Here is a 26,509-nt window from a genome sequence, read left to right on the forward strand (position 1 = left end):
GGGACACACCTCATCACTCAGACATCATTACAGATAGATAGCCAGGGACACACCTCATCACTCAGACATCATTACAGATAGCCAGGGACACACCTCATCACTCAGACATCATTACAGATAGCCAGGGACACACCTCATCACTCAGACATCATTATAGATAGCCAGGGACACACCTCATCACTCAGACATCATTACAGATAGCCAGGGACACACCTCATCACTCAGACATCATTATAGATAGCCAGGGACACACCTCATCACTCAGACATCATTACAGATAGCCAGGGACACACCTCATCACTCAGACATCATTATAGATAGCCAGGGACACACCTCATCACTCAGACATCATTACAGATAGCCAGGGACACACCTCATCACTCAGACATCATTACAGATAGCCAGGGGCAGTAGGGATGACCAGGGATGTTCTGTTAGTGAGTCCACCAGATCAGAGGCAGTAGAGACGACCAGGGATGTTCTGTTTAGTGAGTCCACCAGATCAGAGGCAGTAGAGACGACCAGGGATGTTCTGTTTAGTGAGTCCACCAGATCAGAGGCAGTAGGGACGACCAGGGATATTCTGTTTGGTGAGTCCACCAGATCAGAGGCAGTAGAGACGACCAGGGATGTTCTCTTGATAAGTGTAAAGTAAATAGTAAAGTACAGTACTTAAGTAGTACTTTACACCACTGGTTGGTCTGATGGGAGTCCATGATGTCATTGGGCTCCTCCGTTACTTGACGAACAATAGAGGAGCAATAGAGAACAAAAGCCCCCCCTCCCCCTCCCTCCCCCTCCCTGACACTTGTGCTTGACGGGACTTACCTGGACCACCTTATGAGATGTGCCTTTTAAGTAGAGGAGCAATAGAGAACAAAAGCCCCCCCCTCCCCCTCCCTCCCCCTCCCTGACACTTGTGTTTGACGGGACTTACCTGGACCACCTTATGAGATGTGCCTGTTAAGTAAACCAGGTGTTAAATTAGGTAGAAGGAAGACTGAAGTGCCAATGCTATTGTTAATACTGTCAATGCTCTTGTCAATATGGTAAATGCTATAATATTATTTGTGCTATTAAGGCTATTATCTATTTCCCTTTTTTTATATTGGCTACCACAATTCTAAGTCTGGTAACATTTCCTAATAAAATGTACCACATTTCGACCATTTGTATTATTTTTTACAATCGTCAGTTCGAGACTATTATTTTGAAGGATAATGGTTCATTTGCTGCACAGTGGTCATGTGCTGCCTGACAACAGAAGCCCCGGTCAGCTGATCTACCATGTGCACCCGCACGACTTGGGGTATGACGTCAATATGAGGAAAACGTTCAATTGAACATGTCAATACAATTAAAAAATTAAAAATAAAATAAAATAATGTCAATATAAAAATAAACAACAAAAAATAAACATGTCAATATAGTCGGCAGGTTTCATTATCATGTTCCTTCGTTTTTCTCCACACAGATATTATATATGGAATAATCGGGACATATTGTTTAAAAATACTTCTTTGTTTTTAGAATATTGGTTCTGAAATAATATCCTATTGGTGCCAACTGGTAAATGCAGAGGCTCTTTTACTCAGTTATAAGGAATTCTTATCCCTTTACAAGGTCCCTGTAACACCTAAAGATGTTTCCATAGTTTTAGACGCCATTCCCTCAGGTGTTGCTTTATGATTCAGGAACGTGACCCTCAGAGCCTACCTTCTATTGACCTTCTATTGACCTTCTATTGCCCTTCTATTGACTTCTATTGACTTTCTATTGACCTTCCGTTGACCCTGTTGACTCATCAGTAGGAAAGATTTGTTTTTATTTCGGTCCATTCAACAACAATAGAGCTATAGGAACCTTGTTTCAACAGGATGTTGATTCTATCTCATGTCATGTTGGTCCATTCAACAACAATAGAGCTATAGGAACCTTGTTTCAACAGGATGTTGTGTCTATCTCATGTCATGTTGGTCCATTCAACAACAATAGAGCTATAGGAACCTTGTTTCAACAGGATGTTGATTCTATGTCATGTTGGTCCATTCAACAACAATAGAGCTATAGGAACCTTGTTTCAACAGGATGTTGTGTCTATCTCATCTCATGTCATGTTGGTCCATTCAACAACAATAGAGCTATAGGAACCTTGTTTCAACAGGATGTTGTATCTATACCTCATGTCATGTTGGTCCATTCAACAACAATAGAGCTATAGGAACCTTGTTTCAACAGGATGTTGATTCTATGTCATGTTGGTCCATTCAACAACAATAGAGCTATAGGAACCTTGTTTCAACAGGATGTTGTGTCTATCTCATCTCATGTCATGTTGGTCCATTCAACAACAATAGAGCTATAGGAACCTTGTTTCAACAGGATGTTGATTCTATGTCATTCCCTATTGGAACGGTTTTATTGATAATATCTGTTGGGGACAAGTTTGGATGTTGCTCCACACATACCTACTTATTCACAACATGAAGGAAGTTTCTTTTTAAATTATTTATAAACATTATCCTGCCAACCACTATATGAAGAAGTTTAGGAAAAGCATCAATTCAAGTTGTACCTTTTGTAATGACCACCCAGAAACAGTGTTGCATTGTGTTCATGTAAGGGATCTGGGGCAAGACATCAGTAGATTTATAATTGAACACATTTATGAAGATTTTACACTATTATGGAGAGATGTAGTGCTTGGACTCTTTACCTATGATATAAATAATTTGAAACAATTTTATGTAATTCATTTCATCAATTATTTTGGCAAAATTTCATATTCACAAATGTAAATTTACAAACATCGCATTTACTTACCTTACAAAAATAAATTGAACTATATTCTAAGACAATGGAATACTCTGTTATATGATAAAATGTGTTTATTTCCCTTAAGGGCCTTGTGTAATGTGATATTGTACCCACTAGCCCCGCCCCCAGCCCCGCCCCCAGCCCCGCCCCCAGCCCCGCCCATAGCCCCGCCCCTAGCCTATGTCCTTTATATATTCTTTATATATACTCGTGTTCCCCCATGTACTTTTTGCATTTAAAAAACATGTTAATGCAAAAATAAATGTTTCATTGGAACTTGTTGATAGGTCTATTTTATAACCTACATTGAGGTATTCCTATAAAATGGACTTTATTTGGACTGCATAGTTCAATATTTTTGTGTCACAAACCACGTTTCCATCTACCTTTTTTATGCGAGTAAAGTCATACCATATTAAAAAATAACATAATGACAGCTGTGATGAAAACAGGAAGTTTCGGTACAATTGTATACATGTTGACAGATAATTTGTTCGTTCAACATGGTGGAATCGTTTTGTGATGGTAAAATATATTATGTGAGAAATGGCGGTGGAAACGCCTTTATGTTAACATATTGATATAATAACCGTCATACTGTATCAAAGTAAACTTGGAGCGACGCGATGACATGTTGTCTCCCACGACATCATCTCCCACTACGACTCGGGAAACGGTGCGGTTTATCAGGTTACAGGTGAAATGAATTATATGATCAACTTCACCGGGTAGTGAAAGTCATGGTGATGAGCTTGATGCTCTTTTCCGACACATATACTGGGTCTCATTCTGGTGACATGATGATCAATGCTTCACTGCCGATTGACAAAAACAAAATATTCTCGCTATTGTCCATAACAATCTCATCATGTAGACTAGCCTACCCGCACTGGTGAGGGAAAACGCATCATTTCATAATCCAGAATGTTGAATATTCACATGAAAATCTATCTTCAATTGGATGAAAACATAGCTATAGTAACGGAAATATACAGTTTAAACTGTTGTTTATATCACAGGGCTACAAACGAGGGAGAAAACAGCCTGATATTGTCTTACTGCCATATTTATTACTTCATTGTAACATGAGGACTAGGCTTTAAGAATCCTCTAAATCCTCATCAATAGACGGTTATTATCTGCGCTGTAATTCTACATTGTCACCGTACACCGCTCTGCTGAGATGACCGGTCAATTCGGCTCCTCTCTGAGTGGTCAGGGGGTGTTGATGTGGAGGAGCGCCGCAGCACTGGGGAACTGTAGCGGTTGCGGCTGAATCAAGTTGGTCAGTGCTTTTCGAAACCCTTGGGACGTCCCTAACCTTAACCCCCTACCTAACCATTTAACCATCAAATTCAATGGGAGGCACGTCCCAAAGATATCGGATAGCATGGACAGAAGATGTTTCCAGTGGGCTGGACTACTCACCCCGGAGGGGCGGCAGATTGCGAACTTTCAGGAAGGAAACTAGTCGCTCCCGGTCACAGCCCTGCCTCCTGAGTAGTGGAATGGAATGCACCCGGAACTCACTTCCTCTTGAAGACGAGTGTTGAATTAAGAAAGTAGTTGCACCTGTTCCCATGAAACGTTCATGTTTGGAGAGATGGCAACTTGACAAGCACAAGAATAACAGTAGCGAACGGGACAGCGTGTTGTAATGTCGTCCCAGGCTGAGAACGTGGCGGAACTTTTAGAAATAGACATATGTGACGGCGACATCTGCTCGGAGGGGGAGAGCGGAGTGTTCATCAACTCAGGTACAGGTGCGTCATTCTTAGACGGCTTCTCGGCGTTTCAGCAGTGGACCGGACCTAGATCTCGTTCCTCTTCAGGCCACAACAACACAGACTTTGTCTCAAAGAGACCGAGAGAAACATCATCCCCGAGTCTGTATCCCCAGAACGGCCTGGGGTCTGGAGCCGGTGATCGTGTGACCCTTGGCGACCTCCAGGGTCAGGATCTCCGAGCCCCCCGCTCCTCCATAGTGGACTGTCTGTTGGTGGAGCTCTATGACACCTACAGCAGCGCTCGGCTCAGTGTTGACAGCCCGGATAGCAGTACCGAGGCGTCCAGCTCTGAGCTGTTCTGCCGCAGTAATACTGGATCCAGCTTCCTCCAGGAACTACAGGAGAAACACACCAGGAGACACCAGATCATCTACCTGTCTCAGAAAGGTGAGAGAGTTTTATTCTATTTGTATACCTTTTTTATTTAACGAGGAAAGTCAGTTAATAACAAATTCTTATTTACAATGACGGCCTCCCGGGGAACGGTGGGTTAACTGGTCTAGGAACGGTGGGTTAACTGGTCTAGGAACGGTGGGTTAACTGGTCTAGGAACGGTGGGTTAACTGGTTTAGGAACGGTGGGTTAACTGGTTTAGGAACGGTGGGTTAACTGGTCTAGGAACGGTGGGTTAACTGGTCTAGGAACGGTGGGTTAACTAACTGGTCTAGGAACGGTGGGTTAACTAACTGGTCTAGGAACGGTGGGTTAACTAACTGGTCTAGGAACGGTGGGTTAACTGGTCTAGGAACGGTGGGTTAACTGGTCTAGGAACGGTGGGTTAACTGGTCTAGGAACGGTGGGTTAACTGGTCTAGGAACGGTGGGTTAACTGGTCTAGGAACGGTGGGTTAACTGGTCTAGGAACGGTGGGTTAACTGGTCTAGGAACAGTGGGGTTAACTGGTCTAGGAACGGTGGGTTAACTGGTCTAGGAACGGTGGGTTAACTGGTCTAGGAACGGTGGGTTAACTGGTCTAGGAACGGTGGGTTAACTGGTCTAGGAACGGTGGGTTAACTGGTCTAGGAACGGTGGGTTACTGGTTTAGGAACGGTGGGTTAACTGGTCTAGGAACGGTGGGTTAACTGGTCTAGGAACGGTGGGTTAACTGGTTTAGGAACGGTGGGTTAACTGGTCTAGGAACGGTGGGTTAACTGGTCTAGGAACGGTGGGTTAACTGGTTTAGGAACGGTGGGTTAACTGGTCTAGGAACGGTGGGTTAACTGGTTTAGGAACGGTGGGTTAACTGGTTTAGGAACGGTGGGTTAACTGGTCTAGGAACGGTGGGTTTACTGGTTTAGGAACGGTGGGTTAACTGGTCTAGGAACGGTGGGTTAACTGGTTTAGGAACGGTGGGTTAACTGGTTTAGGAACGGTGGGTTAACTGGTCTAGGAACGGTGGGTTTACTGGTTTAGGAACGGTGGGTTAACTGGTTTAGGAACGGTGGGTTAACTGGTCTAGGAACGGTGGGTTAACTGGTCTAGGAACGGTGGGTTAACTGGTCTAAGAACGGTGGGTTAACTGGTTTAGGAACGGTGGGTTAACTGCCTTGTTCTGGGGCAGAACGACAGATTTCTACCTTGTCAGTTTTGGGGATTTTATCGAGCAACCTTTCGGTTACTGACCCAATGTTATAACCACTACCTGCTGCACTATATATATTGATCCTTTTGTCCAAAAAACTGTTCCATTAAATAGCAAATGTGCCATTCGCTCTAGCCACCAGCTCTAGGATACAGTGGGGGGGTCCAGCTCTAGGATACAGTGTGTGGGGGGGGGGGTCCAGCTCTAGGATACAGTGGGGGGGTCCAGCTCTAGGATACAGTGGGGGGGTCCAGCTCTAGGATACAGTGTGTGGGGGGGGGGGGTCCAGCTCTAGGATACAGTGGGGGGGTCCAGCTCTAGGATACAGTGGGGGGGTCCAGCTCTAGGATACAGTGTGTGGGGGGGGGGGTCCAGCTCTAGGATACAGTGGGGGGGTCCAGCTCTAGGATACAGTGGGGGGGTCCAGCTCTAGGATACAGTGTGTGGGGGGGGGGGTCCAGCTCTAGGATACAGTGGGGGGGTCCAGCTCTAGGATACAGTGGGGGGGGGGGGGGGTCCAGCTCTAGGATACAGTGGGGGGGGGGGGGGGGGTCCAGCTCTAGGATACAGTGGGGGGGGGGGTCCAGCTCTAGGATACAGTGGGGGGGTCCAGCTCTAGGATACAGTGGAGGGGGAGTCCAGCTCTAGGGTACAGGGGAGGGGGGGGGGTCCAGCTCTAGGATACAGTGTGTGGGGGGGGGGGGGGTCCAGCTCTAGGATACAGTGTGGGGGGGTCCAGCTCTAGGATACAGTGGGGGGGGTCCAGCTCTAGGATACAGTGGGGGGGGGAGTCCAGCTCTAGGATACAGTGGGGGGGTCCAGCTCTAGGATACGGTGGGGGGGTCCAGCTCTAGGATACAGTGGGGGGTTCCAGCTCTAGGATACAGTGTGTGGGGGGGGGGGGGTCCAGCTCTAGGATACAGTGGGGGGGTCCAGCTCTAGGATACAGTGGGGGGGGGAGTCCAGCTCTAGGATACAGTGGGGGGGTCCAGCTCTAGGATACGGTGGGGGGGTCCAGCTCTAGGATACAGTGGGGGGGTCCAGCTCTAGGATACAGTGTGTGGGGGGGGGGGGTCCAGCTCTAGGATACAGTGGGGGGGTCCAGCTCTAGGATACAGTGTGTGGGGAGGGGGGGGTCCAGCTCTAGGATACAGTGTGTGGGGGGGGGGGGTCCAGCTCTAGGATACAGTGGGGGGGTCCAGCTCTAGGATACAGTGTGTGGGGGGGGGGGGGTCCAGCTCTAGGATACAGTGGGGGGGTCCAGCTCTAGGATACAGTGGGGGGGTCCAGCTCTAGGATACAGTGTGTGGGGGGGGGGGGTCCAGCTCTAGGATACAGTGGGGGGGTCCAGCTCTAGGATACAGTGGGGGGGTCCAGCTCTAGGATACAGTGTGTGGGGGGGGGGGGGGGTCCAGCTCTAGGATACAGTGGGGGGGTCCAGCTCTAGGATACAGTGGGGGGGGGGGGGGGGGGGTCCAGCTCTAGGATACAGTGGGGGGGGGGGGTCCAGCTCTAGGATACAGTGGGGGGGTCCAGCTCTAGGATACAGTGGAGGGGGAGTCCAGCTCTAGGGTACAGGGGAGGGGGGGGGGGGGGTCCAGCTCTAGGATACAGTGTGTGGGGGGGGGGGGGTCCAGCTCTAGGATACAGTGTGGGGGGGGGGGGGGGTCCAGCTCTAGGATACAGTGGGGGGGTCCAGCTCTAGGATACAGTGGGGGGGGGAGTCCAGCTCTAGGATACAGTGGGGGGGTCCAGCTCTAGGATACGGTGGGGGGGTCCAGCTCTAGGATACAGTGGGGGGGTCCAGCTCTAGGATACAGTGTGTGGGGGGGGGGGGGGTCCAGCTCTAGGATACAGTGGGGGGGTCCAGCTCTAGGATACAGTGGGGGGGGGAGTCCAGCTCTAGGATACAGTGGGGGGGTCCAGCTCTAGGATACGGTGGGGGGGTCCAGCTCTAGGATACAGTGGGGGGGTCCAGCTCTAGGATACAGTGTGTGGGGGGGGGGGGGTCCAGCTCTAGGATACAGTGGGGGGGTCCAGCTCTAGGATACAGTGTGTGGGGGGGGGGGGGTCCAGCTCTAGGATACAGTGTGTGGGGGGGGGGGGGTCCAGCTCTAGGATACAGTGGGGGGTCCAGCTCTAGGATACAGTGTGTGGGGGGGGGGGGGTCCAGCTCTAGGATACAGTGGGGGGGTCCAGCTCTAGGATACAGTGGGGGGGTCCAGCTCTAGGATACAGTGTGTGGGGGGGGGGGGGGGGTCCAGCTCTAGGATACAGTGGGGGGGTCCAGCTCTAGGATACAGTGTGTGGGGGGGGGGGGGTCCAGCTCTAGGATACAGTGGGGGGGGGGGGGGGGGGGAGTCCAGCTCTAGGGTACAGGGGAGGGGGGAGTCCAGCTCTAGGGTACAGTGGAGGGGGGAGTCCAGCTCTAGGGTACAGTGGAGGGGGGAGTCCAGCTCTAGGGTACAGTGGAGGGGGGAGTCCAGCTCTAGGGTACAGTGGAGGGGGGAGTCCATCTCTAGGATACAGTGGGGGGGTCCAGCTCTAGGATACAGTGTGTGTGGGGGGGGGGGGGGGTCCAGCTCTAGGATACAGTGGGGGGGTCCAGCTCTAGGATACAGTGGGGGGGTCCAGCTCTAGGATACAGTGTGTGTGGGGGGGGGGGGGGGGGGGGTACAGCTCTAGGGTACACTGGCGGGGGGAGTCCAGCTCTAGGGTACAGTGGAGGGGGGAGTCCAGCTCTAGGATACAGTGGAGGGGGGAGTCCAGCTCTAGGGTACAGGGGAGGGGGGAGTCCAGCTCTAGGGTACAGGGGAGGGGGGAGTCCAGCTCTAGGGTACAGGGGAGGGGGGAGTCCAGCTCTAGGGTACAGGGGAGGGGGGAGTACCGCTCTAGGGTACAGTGGAGGGGGGAGTCCAGCTCTAGGGTACAGTGGAGGGGGAGTCCAGCTCTAGGATACAGTGGAGGGGGGAGTCCAGCTCTAGGGTACAGTGGAGGGGGGAGTCCAGCTCTAGGGTACAGTGGAGGGGGGAGTCCAGCTCTAGGATACAGTGGAGGGGGGAGTCCAGCTCTAGGGTACAGTGGGGGGAGTCCAGCTCTAGGGTACAGTGGAGGGGGGAGTCCAGCTCTAGGGTACAGTGGAGGGGGGAGTCCAGCTCTAGGGTACAGTGGAGGGGGGAGTCCAGCTCTAGGGTACAGTGGGGGGAGTCCAGCTCTAGGATACAGTGGAGGGGGGAGTCCAGCTCTAGGGTACAGGGGAGGGGGGAGTCCAGCTCTAGGGTACAGGGGAGGGGGGAGTCCAGCTCTAGGGTACAGTGGAGGGGGAGTCCAGCTCTAGGGTACAGTGGGGGGGCCAGCTCTAGGGTACAGTGGGGGGGTCTAATGTACAGTGGGGGGGTCCAGCTCCAGGGTACAGTGTGGGGGGGTCCAGCTCCAGGGTACAGTGGGGAGAGTCCAGCTCTAATATACAGTGGGAGGGGGGTCCAGCTCTTGGGTACAGTGTGGAGGGGTCCAGCTCTTGGGTACAGTGGGGGGGGGGGTCCAGCTCTTGGGTACAGTGTGGGGGGGTCCAGCTCTTGGGTACAGTGGGGGGAGTCCAGCTCCAGGGTACAGTGGGGAAAGTCCAGCTCTAATATACAGTGGGAGGGGGTCCAGCTCTTGGGTACAGTGTGGGGGGTCCAGCTCTTGGGTACAGTGTGGGGGGGGGTCCAGCTCCAGGGTACAGTGGGGGAGTCCAGCTCCAGGGTACATTGGGGAGAGTCCAGCTCTAATATACAGTGGGAGGGGGGTCCAGCTCCAGGGTACAGTGTGGGGGAGTCCAGCTCTTGGGTACAGTGGGGGGAGTCCAGCTCCAGGGTACAGTGGGGGGAGTCCAGCTCCAGGGTACAGTGGGGAGAGTCCAGCTCCAGGGTACAGTGGGGAGAGTCCAGCTCTAATATACAGTGGGAGGGGGGTCCAGCTCCAGGGTACAGTGGGGGGGTCTAATGTTCAGTGGGGGGGTCCAGCTCTTGGGTACAGTGTGTGGAGGTCCAGCTCTTGGGTACAGTGTGGGGGGGGGGTCCAGCTCCAGGGTACAGTGGGGGGAGTCCAGCTCCAGGGTACAGTGGGGAGAGTCCAGCTCTAATATACAGGGGGGCGGTCTAATGTACAGTGGGGTGGTCCAGCTCTAGGGTACAGTGGGGGGGGGGGGGGGGGTCCAGCTCCAGGGTACAGTGGGGGTGGTCCAGCGCTAGGGTACAGTGGGGGGGAGGGGGGTCCAGCTCCAGGGTACAGTGGGGGTGGTCCAGCGCTAGGGTACAGTGGGGGGGGGGGGGGTCCAGCTCCAGGGTACAGTGGGGGTTCCAGCTCTAATGTACAGTGGGGGGGGTCCAGCTCCAGGGTACAGTGGGGGGGGGGGGGGTCCAGCTCCAGGGTACAGTGGGGGGGGGGGGGTCCAGCTCCAGGGTACAGTGGGGGGGGGGGTCCAGCTCCAGGGTACAGTGGGGGGGGTCCAGCTCTAGGGTACAGGGGAGGGAGGAGTCCAGCTCTAGGGTACAGGGGAGGGGGGGAGTCCAGCTCTAGGGTACAGGGGAGGGGGGAGTCCAGCTCTAGGGTACAGGGGAGGGGGGAGTCCAGCTCTAGGGTACAGTGGAGGGGGAAGTCCAGCACTAGGATACAGTGGAGGGGGGAGTCCAGCTCTAGGGTACAGTGGAGGGGGGAGTCCAGCTCTAGGGTACAGTGGAGGGGGGAGTCCAGCTCTAGGGTACAGTGGAGGGGGGAGTCCAGCTCTAGGATACAGTGGAGGGGGGAGTCCAGCTCTAGGGTACAGTGGGGGGGGGGGGGGGGGAGTCCAGCTCTAGGGTACAGTGGGGGGAGTCCAGCTCTAGGGTACAGTGGAGGGGGGAGTCCAGCTCTAGGGTACAGTGGAGGGGGGAGTCCAGCTCTAGGGTACAGTGGGGGGAGTCCAGCTCTAGGGTACAGTGGGGGGAGTCCAGCTCTAGGATACAGTGGAGGGGGGAGTCCAGCTCTAGGGTACAGGGGAGGGGGGAGTCCAGCTCTAGGGTACAGTGGAGGGGGGAGTCCAGCTCTAGGGTACAGTGGAGGGGGAGTCCAGCTCTAGGGTACAGTGGGGGGGCCAGCTCTAGGGTACAGTGGGGGGGTCTAATGTACAGTGGGGGGGTCCAGCTCCAGGGTACAGTGTGGGGGGGTCCAGCTCCAGGGTACAGTGGGGAGAGTCCAGCTCTAATATACAGTGGGAGGGGGTCCAGCTCTTGGGTACAGTGTGGAGGGGTCCAGCTCTTGGGTACAGTGGGGGGGGGGGGGTCCAGCTCTTGGGTACAGTGGGGGGAGTCCAGCTCCAGGGTACAGTGGGGAAAGTCCAGCTCTAATATACAGTGGGAGGGGGTCCAGCTCTTGGGTACAGTGTGGGGGGGTCCAGCTCTTGGGTACAGTGTGGGGGGGGGGGTCCAGCTCCAGGGTACAGTGGGGGAGTCCAGCTCCAGGGTACAGTGGGGAGAGTCCAGCTCTAATATACAGTGGGAGAGGGGTCCAGCTCCAGGGTACAGTGTGGGGGGGTCCAGCTCTTGGGTACAGCGGGGGGAGTCCAGCTCCAGGGTACAGTGGGGGGAGTCCAGCTCCAGGGTACAGTGGGGAGAGTCCAGCTCCAGGGTACAGTGGGGAGAGTCCAGCTCTAATATACAGTGGGAGGGGGGTCCAGCTCCAGGGTACAGTGGGGGGGTCTAATGTTCAGTGGGGGGGTCCAGCTCTTGGGTACAGTGTGGGGAGGTCCAGCTCTTGGGTACAGTGTGGGGGGGGGGGTCCAGCTCCAGGGTACAGTGGGGAGAGTCCAGCTCTAATATACAGTGGGGCGGTCTAATGTACAGTGGGGTGGTCCAGCTCTAGGGTACAGTGGGGGGGGGGGGGGGTCCAGCTCCAGGGTACAGTGGGGGTGGTCCAGCGCTAGGGTACAGTGGGGGGGAGGGGGGTCCAGCTCCAGGGTACAGTGGGGGTGGTCCAGCGCTAGGGTACAGTGGGGGGGGGGGGGGTCCAGCTCCAGGGTACAGTGGGGGTTCCAGCTCTAATGTACAGTGGGGGGGGTCCAGCTCCAGGGTACAGTGGGGGGGGGGGGGTCCAGCTCCAGGGTACAGTGGGGGGGGGGGGGTCCAGCTCCAGGGTACAGTGGGGGGGTCCAGCTCTAGGGTACAGTGGGGGGGTCCAGCTCCAGGGTACAGTGGGGGGGGTCCAGCTCTAATGTACAGTGGGGGGGGTCCAGCTCCAGGGTACAGTGGGGGGAGTCCAGCTCTAATATATACAGTGGGAGGGCGGTCCAGCTCTAGGGTACAGTGGGGGGGTCTAATGTACAATGGGGGGGTCCAGCTCCAGGGTACAGTGGGGGGGTCCAGCTCTAGGGTACAGTGGGGGGGTCCAGCTCCAGGGTACAGTGGGGGGGGGTCCAGCTCTAATGTACAGTGGGGGGGGTCCAGCTCCAGGGTACAGTGGAGGGAGTCCAGCTCTAATATATACAGTGGGAGGGCGGTCCAGCTCTAGGGTACAGTGGGGGGGTCTAATGTACAATGGGGGGGTCCAGCTCTTGGGTACAGTGGGGGGAGTCCAGCTCCAGGGTACAGTGTGGGGGGGTCCAGCTCTTGGGTACAGTGGAGGGGGGGGTCCAGCTCTAGGGTACAGTGGAGGGGGGAGTCCAGCTCTAGGGTACAGTGGAGGGGGGAGTCCAGCTCTAGGGTACAGTGGAGGGGGGAGTCCAGCTCTTGGGTACAGTGTGGGGGGGTCCAGCTCTTGGGTACAGTGTGGGGGGGTCCAGCTCTTGGGTACAGTGGAGGGAGTCCAGCTCTAATATACAGTGGGAGGGGGGTCCAGCTCTAGGGTACAGTGGGGGGGTCTAATGTACAGTGGGGGGGTCCAGCTCCAGGGTACAGTGTGGGGGGGTCCAGCTCTTGGGTACAGTGTGGGGGGGGGGGTCCAGCTCCAGGGTACAGTGGGGGGAGTCCAGCTCTAATATACAGTGGGAGGGGGGTCCAGCTCTAGGGTACAGTGGGGGTGATCCAGCTCTAGGGTACGGTGGGGGTCCAGCTCTAGGGTACAGTGGGGGTCCAGCTCTAGGGTACAGTGGGGGTGGGGGGTAGTCCAGCTCTAGGGTACAGTGGGGGTGGGGGGTAGTCCAGCTCTAGGGTACAGTGGGGGTGGGGGGTAGTCCAGCTCTAGGGTACAGTGGGTGTGGGGGTGGTCCAGCTCTAGGGTACGGTGGGGGTGGGGGTCCAGCTCTAGGGTAAAGTGGGGGTCCAGCTCTAGGGTACAGTGGGGGTGGGGGTAGTCCAGCTCTAGGTTACGGTGGGGGTGGGGGGTAGTTGGTCGGAGTTGTAAATGAGAACTTCTTCTCAGCTAGCCTACCTGGTTAAATAAAGGTGAAATATAAATGTCTGTATAAATATATTAGTATTTGCGTTTATAGGCGTTTCCACGGCCATATCTTGCATAATACATTTTACGGACACACAAAGATCCCATGTAATATGAACATGATCTGTAACCATTTTATAAAATTGTACTGAAATGTTGTTAATTTTTTGTATGGTATGGCTTTACTGGCATAAGAACTGTGGCTGGAAACGTGGTCTACTGCGGGCCGTAGAGTCTACTGCGGGCCGTAGAGTCTACTGCGGGCCGTAGAGTCTACTGCGGGCCGTAGAGTCTACTGCGGGCCGTAGAGTCTACTGCGGGCCGTAGAGTCTACTGCGGGCCGTAGAGTCTACTGCGGGCCGTAGAGTCTACTGCGGGCCGTAGAGTCTACTGCGGGCCGTAGAGTCTACTGCGGGCCGTAGAGTCTACTGCGGGCCGTAGAGTCTACTGCGGGCCGTAGAGTCTACTGCGGGCCGTAGAGTCTACTGCGGGCCGTAGAGTCTACTGCGGGCCGTAGAGTCTACTGCGGGCCGTAGAGTCTACTGCGGGCCAATATTACTCTGAATCATAAAATCACATTACAGCTACTATGCCAGTCTGTCACTCACACTTAATGTATTTTGAAGTCTGTTATAAAATGCCGTTTAATGTTTAAAAATGGTTTTATAATGTATATTACTGCCTTATTAGTAGCTGCAGGAACTAATGGGGATCCATAATAAACCCCAGGAAGAGTAGCTGCTACCTTGACAGGAACTAATGGGGATCCATAATAAACCCCAGGAAGAGTAGCTGCTACCTTGACAGGAACTAATGGGGATCCATAATAAACCCCAGGAAGAGTAGCTGCTACCTTGACAGGAACTAATGGGGATCCATAATAAACCCCAGGAAGAGTAGCTGCTGCCTTGGCAGGAACTAATGGGGATCCATAATAAACCCCAGGAAGAGTAGCTGCTGCCTTGGCAGGAACTAATGGGGATCCATAATAAACCCCAGGAAGAGTAGCTGCTGCCTTGGCAGGAACTAATGGGGATCCATAATAAACCCCAGGAAGAGTAGCTGCTACCTTGACAGGAACTAATGGGGATCCATAATAAACCCCAGGAAGAGTAGCTGCTACCTTGACAGGAACTAATGGGGATCCATAATAAACCCCAGGAAGAGTAGCTGCTGCCTTGGCAGGAACTAATGGGGATCCATAATAAACCCCAGGAAGAGTAGCTGCTGCCTTGGCAGGAACTAATGGGGATCCATAATAAACCCCAGGAAGAGTAGCTGCTGCCTTGGCAGGAACTAATGGGGATCCATAATAAACCCCAGGAAGAGTAGCTGCTGCCTTGGCAGGAACTAATGGGGATCCATTATAAATACAAATATACATGACAGCCTGATTATTATTACTACAATGAGCAGCTGATATACAGTATCTATAGTGTTCCAGCTACAGGACCGGTCTCCAGTCAGCCAAGCTGATCTATATATCTATATTGTGTTTCAGCACCAGAAGAGTTGAGCTGTATCATAGGAGAGGTACGCTACAGGACAGGTCTCCAGTCAGCCAAGCTGATCTATATATCTATATTGTGTTTCAGCACCAGAAGAGTTGAGCTGTATCATAGGAGAGGTACGCTACAGGACAGGTCTCCAGTCAGCCAAGCTGATCTATATATCTATATTGTGTTTCAGCACCAGAAGAGTTGAGCTGTATCATAGGAGAGGTACGCTACAGGACCGGTCTCCAGTCAGCCAAGCTGCTGCGCCAGCTGAAGAGGAGAGACCGCCTCAGTCACAAACTCCAGAAGAACTATGACATCATCACCGCCTGTCTGCAGGCCGTGTCCCAGAAGAGAAGTAAGGAGACGCGGTGGCTCCCTGTTTAGTGTGGTGCTCCCTATTCCCTGTCTAGTGTGTGCTCCCTATTCCCTGTCTAGTGTGGTGCTCCCTATTCCCTGTCTAGTGTGGTGCTCCCTATTCCCTGTCTAGTGTGGTGCTCCCTATTCCCTGTCTAGTGTGGTGCTCCCTATTCCCTGTCTAGTGTGGGCTCCCTTTCCCTGTAGGGGTGCTCCCTATTCCCTGTCTAGTGTGGTGCTCCCTATTCCCTGTCTAAGTGTGGTGCTCCCTATTCCCTGTCTAGTGTGGTGCTCCCTATTCCCTGTCTAGTGTGGTGCTCCCTATTCCCTGTCTAGTGTGGTGCTCCCTATTCCCTGTCTAGTGTGGTGCTCCCTTTCCATGTCTAGTGTGTGCTCCCTATTCCCTGTCTAGTGTGGTGCTCCCTATTCCCTGTCTAGTGTGGTGCTCCCTATTCCCTGTATTGCCCTGACCACACCCTCCAGACGGTGTGCCCAGGGCCTCCAGACGGTGTGCCCAGGGCCTCCACTTTTCCAACATTTTATTGTTACAGCCTGAATTTAAAATGGATTCAATTTAGGTTGTTTTGCTGTGTACCGGTGTTCCCTATATTTATATCTATATTTATATCTATATTTATATCTATATTTATACTATATTTATATCTATATCTATATCTATATTTATATCTATATTTATATCTATATTTATATATATATTTATATCTATATTTATATCTATATTTATATCTATCTTTATATTTATATCTATATTTATATCTATCTTTATATTTATATCTATATTTATATCTATATTTATATCTATATTTATATATATATTTATATCTATATTTATATCTATATTTATATCTACATTTATATTATATCTATCTTTATATTTATATCTATATTTATATTTATATTTATATTTATATCTATATTTATATCTATCTTATATTTATATCTATATTTATATCTATATTTATATCTATATTTATCTATATTTATATCTATCTTATATTTATATCTATATTTATATCTATCTTTATATTTATATCTATATTATATCTATCTTTATATTTATATCTATCTTTATATTTATATCTATATTTATATCTATCTTTATATTTATATCTATATTTATATTCTATCTTTATATTTATATCTATATTTATATTTATATCTATATTATATCTATATTTATATCTATCTTTATATTTATATCTATATTTATATCTATCTTTATATTTATATCTATATTTATATCTATATTTATATCTATATTATATCTATTATATCTATTTATTTATATCTATATTATATTTATATCTATATTTATATCTATATTTATATCTAATTTATATATATCTTATTTTATCTATATTTATATCTATCTTTTATATTTATATCTATATTATATATTCTATTCTTTATATTTAATATCTATATTTATATCTATCTTTATATTTATAATCTATATTTTATAATCTATCTTTTATTATTTATATCTATGATTTATATTTATATCTAATATTTATATCTATATTTATAATCTTATCTTTATATATATCTATATTTATATCTATCCTTTTATACTTATATATCTATATGTTATATCTAAATTTATATCTATTATTTATATCTATATTTATATCTATATTATATTTAGTATCTATTTATATTTATATCTATATTTATATCTATATTTATATCTATCTTTATATTTATATCTATATTTATATCTATCTTTATATCTATATCTATATTTATATCTATCTTATATTTATATATAATTTATATCTATCTTTATATTTATATCTATATTTATATTTATATTATATATCTATATATACTATATTTATACCTCCTCATATTATATATCTTTATATTATATCTATATTTATATTTATATCATATTTATATCTATATTATATCTATATTTATATCTATCTTTATATTTATATCTATATTTATATTTATATCTATATTTATATCTATATTTATATCTATCTTATATTTATATCTATATTTATATCTATATTTATATTTATATCTATATTTTAATCTATATTTGAATCTATATTTATATCTATCTTTATATTTATATCTATATTTATATCTATCTTTATATTTATATCTATATTTTAATCTATATTTATTTATTTATATCTATATTTATATCTATATTTATCTATATCTATATTTATATCTATATTTATCTATATCTATATTTATCTATATTTATATCTATATTTATATCTATATTATATCTATATTTATCTATATTTATCTATATTTATCTATATTTATATCTATATTATCTATATTTATATCTTACTTTATCTATATTTATATCTATATTTATATCTATATTTATATCTATATTTATCTATATCTATTTATCTATATTTATCTATATTTATCTATATTTATATCTATATTTATCTATATTTATATCTATATTTATATCTATCTTTATATTTATATCTATATTTATATCTATATTTATATCTATATTTATATCTATATTTATCTATATCTATATTTATCTATATTTATATCTATATTTATATCTATCTTTATATTTATATCTATATTTATATCTATATTTATATCTATATTTATCTATATTTATATCTATATTTATCTATATTTATATCTATATTTATATCTATCTTTATATTATATCTATATCTATCTTTATATTTATATTTATATTTATATCTATATTTATATCTATATTTATATCTATATTTATATCTATATTTATATCTATATTTATCTATATTTACATCTATCTTTATATCTATCTTATATTTATATCTATATTTATATCTATATTATATCTATATTTATATCTATATCTATATTTATCTATATTTATATCTATATTTATATCTATATTTATATCTATATTTATATCTATATCTATATTTATATTTATATTTATCTATTTATTTATATCTATATTTATCTATATTTATATCTATATTTATATCTATATCTATATTATATCTATATTTATATCTATATTTATATCTATATCTATATTTATATTTATATTTATCTATTTATTTATATCTATATTTATCTATATTTATATCTATATTTATATCTATATTTATATTTATATCTATATTTATATTTATATCTATATTTATATCTATATTTATATCTATATTTATATCTATATTTATATCTATATTTATATTTATATCTATATTTATATCTATATTTATATTTATATTTATATCTATATCTATATTTATATATATTTATATCTATATTTATATATATTTATATCTATATTTATCTATATTTATCTATATTTATATCTATCTTTATATTTATATCTATATTTATATATATTTATATCTATATTTATATATATTTATATCTATATTATATATATTATATCTATATTTATATCTATATTATCTATATTTATATCTATATTTATATATATTTATATCTATATTTATCTATATTATCTATATTTATATCTATATTTATATCTATATTTATATCTATATTATATCTATATTTATATATTTTTATATACATTTATATCTATATTTATATCTATATTTATATCTATATTTATATCTATATTTATATCTATATTTATATCTATATTTATATCTATATTTATATCTACATTTATATATATTTATATATATATTTATATCTATATTTATATCTATATTTATATATATATTTATATCTATATTTATATCTATATTTATATCTACATTTATATATATTTATATATATATTTATATCTATATTTATATCTATATTTATATATATTTATATCTACATTTATATTTATATCTATATTTATATCTATATTTATATCTATATTTATATCTATATTTATATCTACATTTATATATATATTTATATCTATATTTATATCTATATTTATATCTATATTTATATCTATATTTATATCTATATTTATATCTATATTTATATCTATATTATATATATATTTATATCTATATTTATATCTATATTTATATATATTTATATCTACATTTATATTTATATCTATTTATCTATATTTATCTATATTTATATCTATATTTATCTATATTTATCTATATTTATATCTATATTTATCTATATTTATCTATATTTATCTATATTTATCTATATTTATATCTATATTTATCTATATTTATCTATATTTATATCTATATTTATATCTATATTTATATCTATATTTATATCTATATTTATCTATATTTATATCTATATTTATATCTATATTTATCTATATTTATATCTATCTTTATATCTATTTCTATTTCTATATTTTTGGGGGGCAATGAGCACATTTGAGGTCTTGGGAGCGGAAACTTGAACATTGAGAAAGTTGTGCAACTTCCGGTGCACGTTCACAGTTTTAGACAGTAGCCAATAGGCTGTGCCCTTACAGTTTCAGTAGCCAATAGGCTGTGCCCTTACAGTTTTAGACAGTAGCCAATAGGCTGTACCCTTACAGTTTCAGACAGTAGCCAATAGGCTGTACCCTTACAGTTTCAGTAGCCAATAGGCTGTATCCTTACCGTTTAGACAGTAGCCAATAGGCTGTACCCTTACAGTTTCAGTAGCCAATAGGCTGTGCCCTTACAGTTTCAGTAGCCAATAGGCTGTGCCCTTACAGTTTCAGTAGCCAATAGGCTGTACCCTTACAGTTTCAGTAGCCAATAGGCTGTACCCTTAGTTTCAGTCAGTAGCCAATAGGCTGTACCCTTACAGTTTCAGTCAGTAGCCAATAGGCTGTACCCTTACAGTTTCAGACAGTAGCCAATAGGCTGTACCCTTACAGTTTCAGTAGCCAATAGGCTGTACCCTTACAGTTTCAGTAGCCAATAGGCTGTACCCTTACAGTTTCAGTAGCCAATAGGCTGTGCCCTTAGTTTTAGACAGTAGCCAATAGGCTATTGTGGCTATTTGAGCATAATGTAGTCCTACCAACAAAACCAACAGAACAAATCCCATAACATTTTCACATGGCAATAGCTTCTGATTTCTATGGCCTACAGTAGTCTATATGTGGTGTTCAGGCCTACAGTAGTCTATATGTGGTGTTCAGGCCTACAGTAGTCTATATGTGGTGTTCAGGCCTACAGTAGTCTATATGTGGTGTTCAGGCCTACAGTAGTCTATGTGTGGTGTTCAGGCCTACAGTAGTCTATGTGTGGTGTTCAGGCCTACAGTAGTCTGTGTGGTGTTCAGGCCTACAGTAGTCTATGTGTGGTGTTCAGGCCTACAGTAGTCTATGTGTGGTGTTCAGGCCTACAGTAGTCTATATGTGGTGTTCAATTCAGGCCTACATTGAAGGGCTTGACATTAATGATAGATTTGACTTGATCTTTAACACCATGGGTCTGTACATTGTATTGTGTTGTATGATGCAAGAAACCACGTTACAAAATTAAACGTATTGTTATTACCATGCAGTAAAGTAGACCACATTGTGAGCTACCCTTCCGCCTATTGGCTTATTTGCATATTCAAGCCTGTCTCAAAATACAACACTGCCCCTTTAAGACATAAGCTTGTTTACGTCGACTTTTCAGACTGCTTGAAATGTAGCCGACACGTGTTGTGCTTTGGAAACAGTAACTCCCCATTGCTGACCTAATACGTATCTATACTTGGGCTAATAACTCGCTAACTAGCAAAGAATATCGACAATAGTGCACTGGTCTGAATAGCGCATTCACTCGCTGGTGATGGGAAGACCGCTGGTGGACAACCCCCACCAATAGAGTTGCGCTCTGGCTCTGCCTACAATAACATCACAGATTCAATCTAGCGAAGTTACATTTGTTTTGTTTCATTGAAAAGGGCCAGATTTTATTATGTTGATTTGATCACAGAAAAAATGGTTGATCTGCAAACTAATGGAGTGAATTTCCGTCTCTTGCGTCTCTGCGTGCATCATGGCGTTAAACCAGCAGTCCAGGAGGAAGTGCGCAGCCGCATTGTTGCCTACAACAAACAACACGCCACAATGTCAGCGGGATTATGCTTTTTGTAATGTTTACAAATGACTTAATGAAAAGCTTAAATGTCTTGTCATAAGTATTCGATCCCTTTGTTATGAAGAGCCTAAATACTTTCAGGAGTAAACATTTGCTTAACAAGTCACATAATAAGTTGCATGGACAATAATAGTGTTTAACGTGTTTTTTTTAATGACTTCCTCATCTCTGCTTTCCACCAGACACTGGGAGATAAATTCACCTTTCAGTTGGACAATAACCTGTAACAAGCTCAGATCTACACTGGAGTTGCTTACCAATTAGACATTGAATGTTCCTGAGGGGCCTAGTTACCGTTTTGACTTAATTCTGCTTGAAGATCTATAGCAAGACTTGAAAATGGCTGTCTAGCAATGATCAACAATCAACTTAAGTTTGAACATAAAAAAACAAGTTTTCAAATGTTGTATAATTCAGCTTTAGGAAGCTCTTTGAGATTTACCCATAACGACCCACAGCTGTAGAAAGCTCTTTGAGATTTACCCATAACGACCCACAGCTGTAGAAAGCTCTTTGAGATTTACCCATAACGACCCACAGCTGTAGAAAGCTCTTTGAGATTTACCCATAACGACCCACAGCTGTAGAAAGCTCTTTGAGATTTACCCATAACGACCCACAGCTGTAGAAAGCTCTTTGAGATTTACCCATAACGACCCACAGCTGTAGAAAGCTCTTTGAGATTTACCCATAACGACCCACAGCTGTAGAAAGCTCTTTGAGATTTACCCATAACGACCCACAGCTGTAGAAAGCTCTTTGAGATTTACCCATAACGACCCACAGCTGTAGAAAGCTCTTTGAGATTTACCCATAACGACCCACAGCTGTAGAAAGCTCTTTGAGATTTACCCATAACGACCCACAGCTGTAGAAAGCTCTGAGATTTACCCATAACGACCCACAGCTGTAGAAAGCTCTTTGAGATTTACCCATAACGACCCACAGCTGTAGAAAGCTCTTTGAGATTTACCCCTAACGACCCACAGCTGTAGAGCTGAGATTTACCCATAACGACCCACAGTTGTAGAAAGCTCTTCGAGATTTACCCATAACGACCCACAGCTGTAGAGCTGAGATTTACCCATAACGGCCCACAGCTGTAGAGCTCTGAGATTTACCCATAACGACCCACAGCTGTAATCGCTGTCAAAGGTGATTATGTAGTGACTCGGGGGAGTGCATACTTATGTAGTGACTCGGGGGAGTGCATACTTATGTAGTGACTCGGGGGAGTGCATACTTATGTAGTGACTCGGGGGAGTGCATACTTATGTAGTGACTCGGGGGGGTGCATACTTATGTAGTGACTCGGGGGAGTGCATACTATGTAGTGACTCGGGGGAGTGCATACTTATGTAGTGACTCGGGGGAGTGCATACTTATGTAGTGACTCGGGGGAGTGCATACTTATGTAGTGACTCGGGGGAGTGCATACTTATGTAGTGACTCGGGGGAGTGCATACTTATGTAGTGACTCGGGGGAGTGCATACTTATGTAGTGACTCGGGGGAGTGCATACTTATGTAGTGACTCGGGGGAGTGCATACTTATGTAGTGACTCGGGGGAGTGCATACTTATGTAGTGACTCGGGGGAGTGCATACTTATGTAGTGACTCGGGGGAGTGCATACTTATGTAGTGACTCGGGGGAGTGCATACTTATGTAGTGACTCGGGGGAGTGCATACTTATGTAGTGACTCGGGGGAGTGCATACTTATGTAGTGACTCGGGGGAGTGCATACTTATGTAGTGACTCGGGGGAGTGCATACTTATGTAGTGACTCGGGGGAGTGCATACTTATGTAGTGACTCGGGGGAGTGCATACTTATGTAGTGACTCGGGGGAGTGCATACTTATGTAGTGACTCGGGGGAGTGCATACTTATGTAGTGACTCGGGGGAGTGCATACTTATGTAGTGACTCGGGGGAGTGCATACTTATGTAGTGACTCGGGGGAGTGCATACTTATGTAGTGACTCGGGGGAGTGCATACTTATGTAGTGACTCGGGGGAGTGCATACTTATGTAGTGACTCGGGGGAGTGCATACTTATGTAGTGACTCGGGGAGTGCATACTTATGTATTCAGAGATTTGTTTTCATTTTCCAAAAATGTGCTAACATTTCTAAAAACATGTTTTCACTTTGTCATTATGGGGTTTTGTGGGTAAATGGGGGGGATTAATGCTGTAACACAACAAAATGTGGATTAAGTCAAGGGGTATGAATATGTTCTGCTGTCTGTTCTCTGCCTCCACCCAACCCAGTTGACCCCCCCTTCAGTTGGTGATGTCATTGTTTCTGGGAGGATGGATGTTTGCCCCCCCCCCCCCCTTCAGTGTGTGATGTCATTGTCTTCAGGGAGGATGGATGTTTGCCCCCCCCCCCTTCAATTGGTGATGTCATTGTCTTCAGGGAGGATGGATGTTTGCCCCTCCCCCCCTTCAGTTGGTGATGTCATTGTCTTCAGGGTGGATGGATGTTTGCCCCCCCCCTTCAGTTGGTGATGTCATTGTCTTCAGGGAGGATGGATGTTTGACCCCCCCCCCCTTCAGTGTGTGATGTCATTGTCTTCAGGGAGGATGGATGTTTGCCCCCCCCCTTCAGTGTGTGATGTCATTGTCTACAGGGTGGATGGATGTTTGCTCCCCCCCCCCCCCCCTTCAGTTAGTGATGTCATTGTCTTCAGGGAGGATGGATGTTTGACCCCCCCCCCCCCTTCAGTTGGTGATGTCATTGTCTTCAGGGTGGATGGATGTTCTCCCCTCCCCCCCCTTCAGTTGGTGATGTCATTGTCTTCAGGGTGGATGGATGTTCTCCCCCCCCCCCCCCCCTTCAGTTGGTGATGTCATTGTCTTCAGGGTGGATGGATGTTCCCCCCCTTCAGTTGGGGATGTCATTGTCTTCAGGTGGATGGATGTTCTCCCCTCCCCCCCCTTCAGTTGGTGATGTCATTGTCTTCAGGGTGGATGGATGTTCCCCCCCTTCAGTTGGTGATGTCATTGTCTTCAGGTGGATGGATGTTCTCCCCTCCCCCCCCCTTCAGTTGGTGATGTCATTGTCTTCAGGGTGGATGGATGTTCCCCCCCCCTTCAGTTGGTGATGTCATTGTCTTCAGGGTGGATGGATGTTCCCCCCCCTTCAGTTGGTGATGTCATTGTCTTCAGGGTGGATGGATGTTCCCCCCCTTCAGTTGGGGATGTCATTGTCTTCAGGGAGGATGGATGTTCCCCCCCTTCAGTTGGTGATGTCATTGTCTTCAGGGTGGATGGATGTTGGCTGTGCAGGTTTGCTCTTATTAACCAGGAAGTGGTATGGGTGTTTCCCCAGAGAGCTGAGTAGACTAGCATGTTCCACATCTCAGCACCATATTATAACCTACCAACACCATTCCTCAATATCCTGCCCAGTGCCCACCCAGACGGTGATCTATGTCTGCTTGGATAGGTTGTTTTCACACAGTACTTTCCAGCAGGGCTCCATGATCTACAGTAGATGTGGAACTGTAGACAGGCAAGTGCAGGATCTGTACATCTGGTTACTCCATTCTTACAGCTCACTTTTCTTAATGTCCTTCTCTGTTTGATCAACATGCAGCATGGCACCTACCATGGAGGTATAGTATGTAGTAACAGGGATCAGCATGGCACCTACCATGGAGGTAAAGTATGTAGTAACAGGGATCAACATGGCACCTACCATGGAGGTAAAGTATGTAGTAACAGGGATCAACATGGCACCTACCATGGAGGTAAAGTATGTAGTAACAGGGATCAACATGGCACCTACCATGGAGGTATAGTGTATGTAACAGGGATCAACATGGCACCTACCATGGAGGTATAGTGTATGTAGTAACAGGGATCAACATGGCACCTACCATGGAGGTAAAGTGTATAGTAACAGGGATCAACATGGCACCTACCATGGAGGTAAAGTGTATGTAGTAACAGGGATCAACATGGCACCTACCATGGAGGTATAGTATGTAGTAACAGGGATCAACATGGCACCTACCATGGAGGTATAGTGTATGTAGTAACAGGGATCAACATGGCACCTACCATGGAGGTATAGTGTATGTAGTAACAGGGATCAACATGGCACCTACCATGGAGGTATAGTGTATGTAGTAACAGGGATCAACATGGCACCTACCATGGAGGTATAGTATGTAGTAACAGGGATCAACATGGCACCTACCATGGAGGTATAGTATGTAGTAACAGGGATCAACATGGCACCTACCATGGAGGTATAGTATGTAGTAACAGGGATCAACATGGCACCTACCATGGAGGTATAGTGTATGTAGTAACAGGGATCAACATGGCACCTACCATGGAGGTATAGTGTATGTAGTAACAGGGATCAACATGGCACACACTATACCTCCATGGTAGGTGCCATGTTGATCCCTGTTACTACATACTATACCTCCATGGTAGGTGCCATGTTGATCCCTGTTACTACATACACTATACCTCCATGGTAGATGTAGTAACAGGGATCAACATGGCACCTACCATGGAGGTATAGTATGTAGTAACAGGGATCAACATGGCACCTACCATGGAGGTATAGTATGTAGTAACAGGGATCAACATGGCACCTACCATGGAGGTATAGTATGTAGTAACAGGGATCAACATGGCACCTACCATGGAGGTATAGTATGTAGTAACAGGGATCAACATGGCACCTACCATGGAGGTATAGTATGTAGTAACAGTGTGTAAAGTGGGAGTTGTCTTCTCACAGGACCAGCAGCATGTTACAGTACCTCTACCTGAAGTCATCTGGCTGAGACATGCCTTGTTATCTAGTGATCTAGCAGCGATGACTGTCTCTCCATTCACAATGGCTCTCTTTTTGGGGTTGTTGCTCTGCCGAGCTTCCCCTCTCCACCCCTCCCTTCACATTACTTCATCACGGCTTTCTTCTCCTCCCGCCACCATACCGCATCCATCCATCCCTCCCTCCCTGTGACGCTGGGTAGGGGTGTATACCCGGGCAGCA

The 26,509-nt window shown here is 45.4% G+C and overlaps 1 protein-coding gene across 1 annotated transcript in view; it reads left to right on the plus strand.

Annotated features, from left to right (window-relative positions):
• Positions 1-4,276: 4,276 nt before the first annotated feature.
• The window catches only part of tbc1d30 (TBC1 domain family, member 30), a 74,754-nt gene continuing 52,521 nt past the window's right edge, over positions 4,277-26,509 (plus strand). Inside the window, exons 1-2 of the mRNA XM_031815243.1 lie at positions 4,277-4,991; positions 15,267-15,431. Coding sequence (XP_031671103.1) covers positions 4,475-4,991; positions 15,267-15,431 — 682 coding nt within the window. The 5' untranslated portion in view covers positions 4,277-4,474. The remainder of the gene's footprint in view (positions 4,992-15,266; positions 15,432-26,509) is intronic.

Source organism: Oncorhynchus kisutch, unplaced genomic scaffold (assembly GCF_002021735.2).
Source record: "Oncorhynchus kisutch isolate 150728-3 unplaced genomic scaffold, Okis_V2 Okis09a-Okis19a_hom, whole genome shotgun sequence".
Taxonomy (NCBI): Eukaryota; Metazoa; Chordata; class Actinopteri; order Salmoniformes; family Salmonidae; genus Oncorhynchus; species Oncorhynchus kisutch.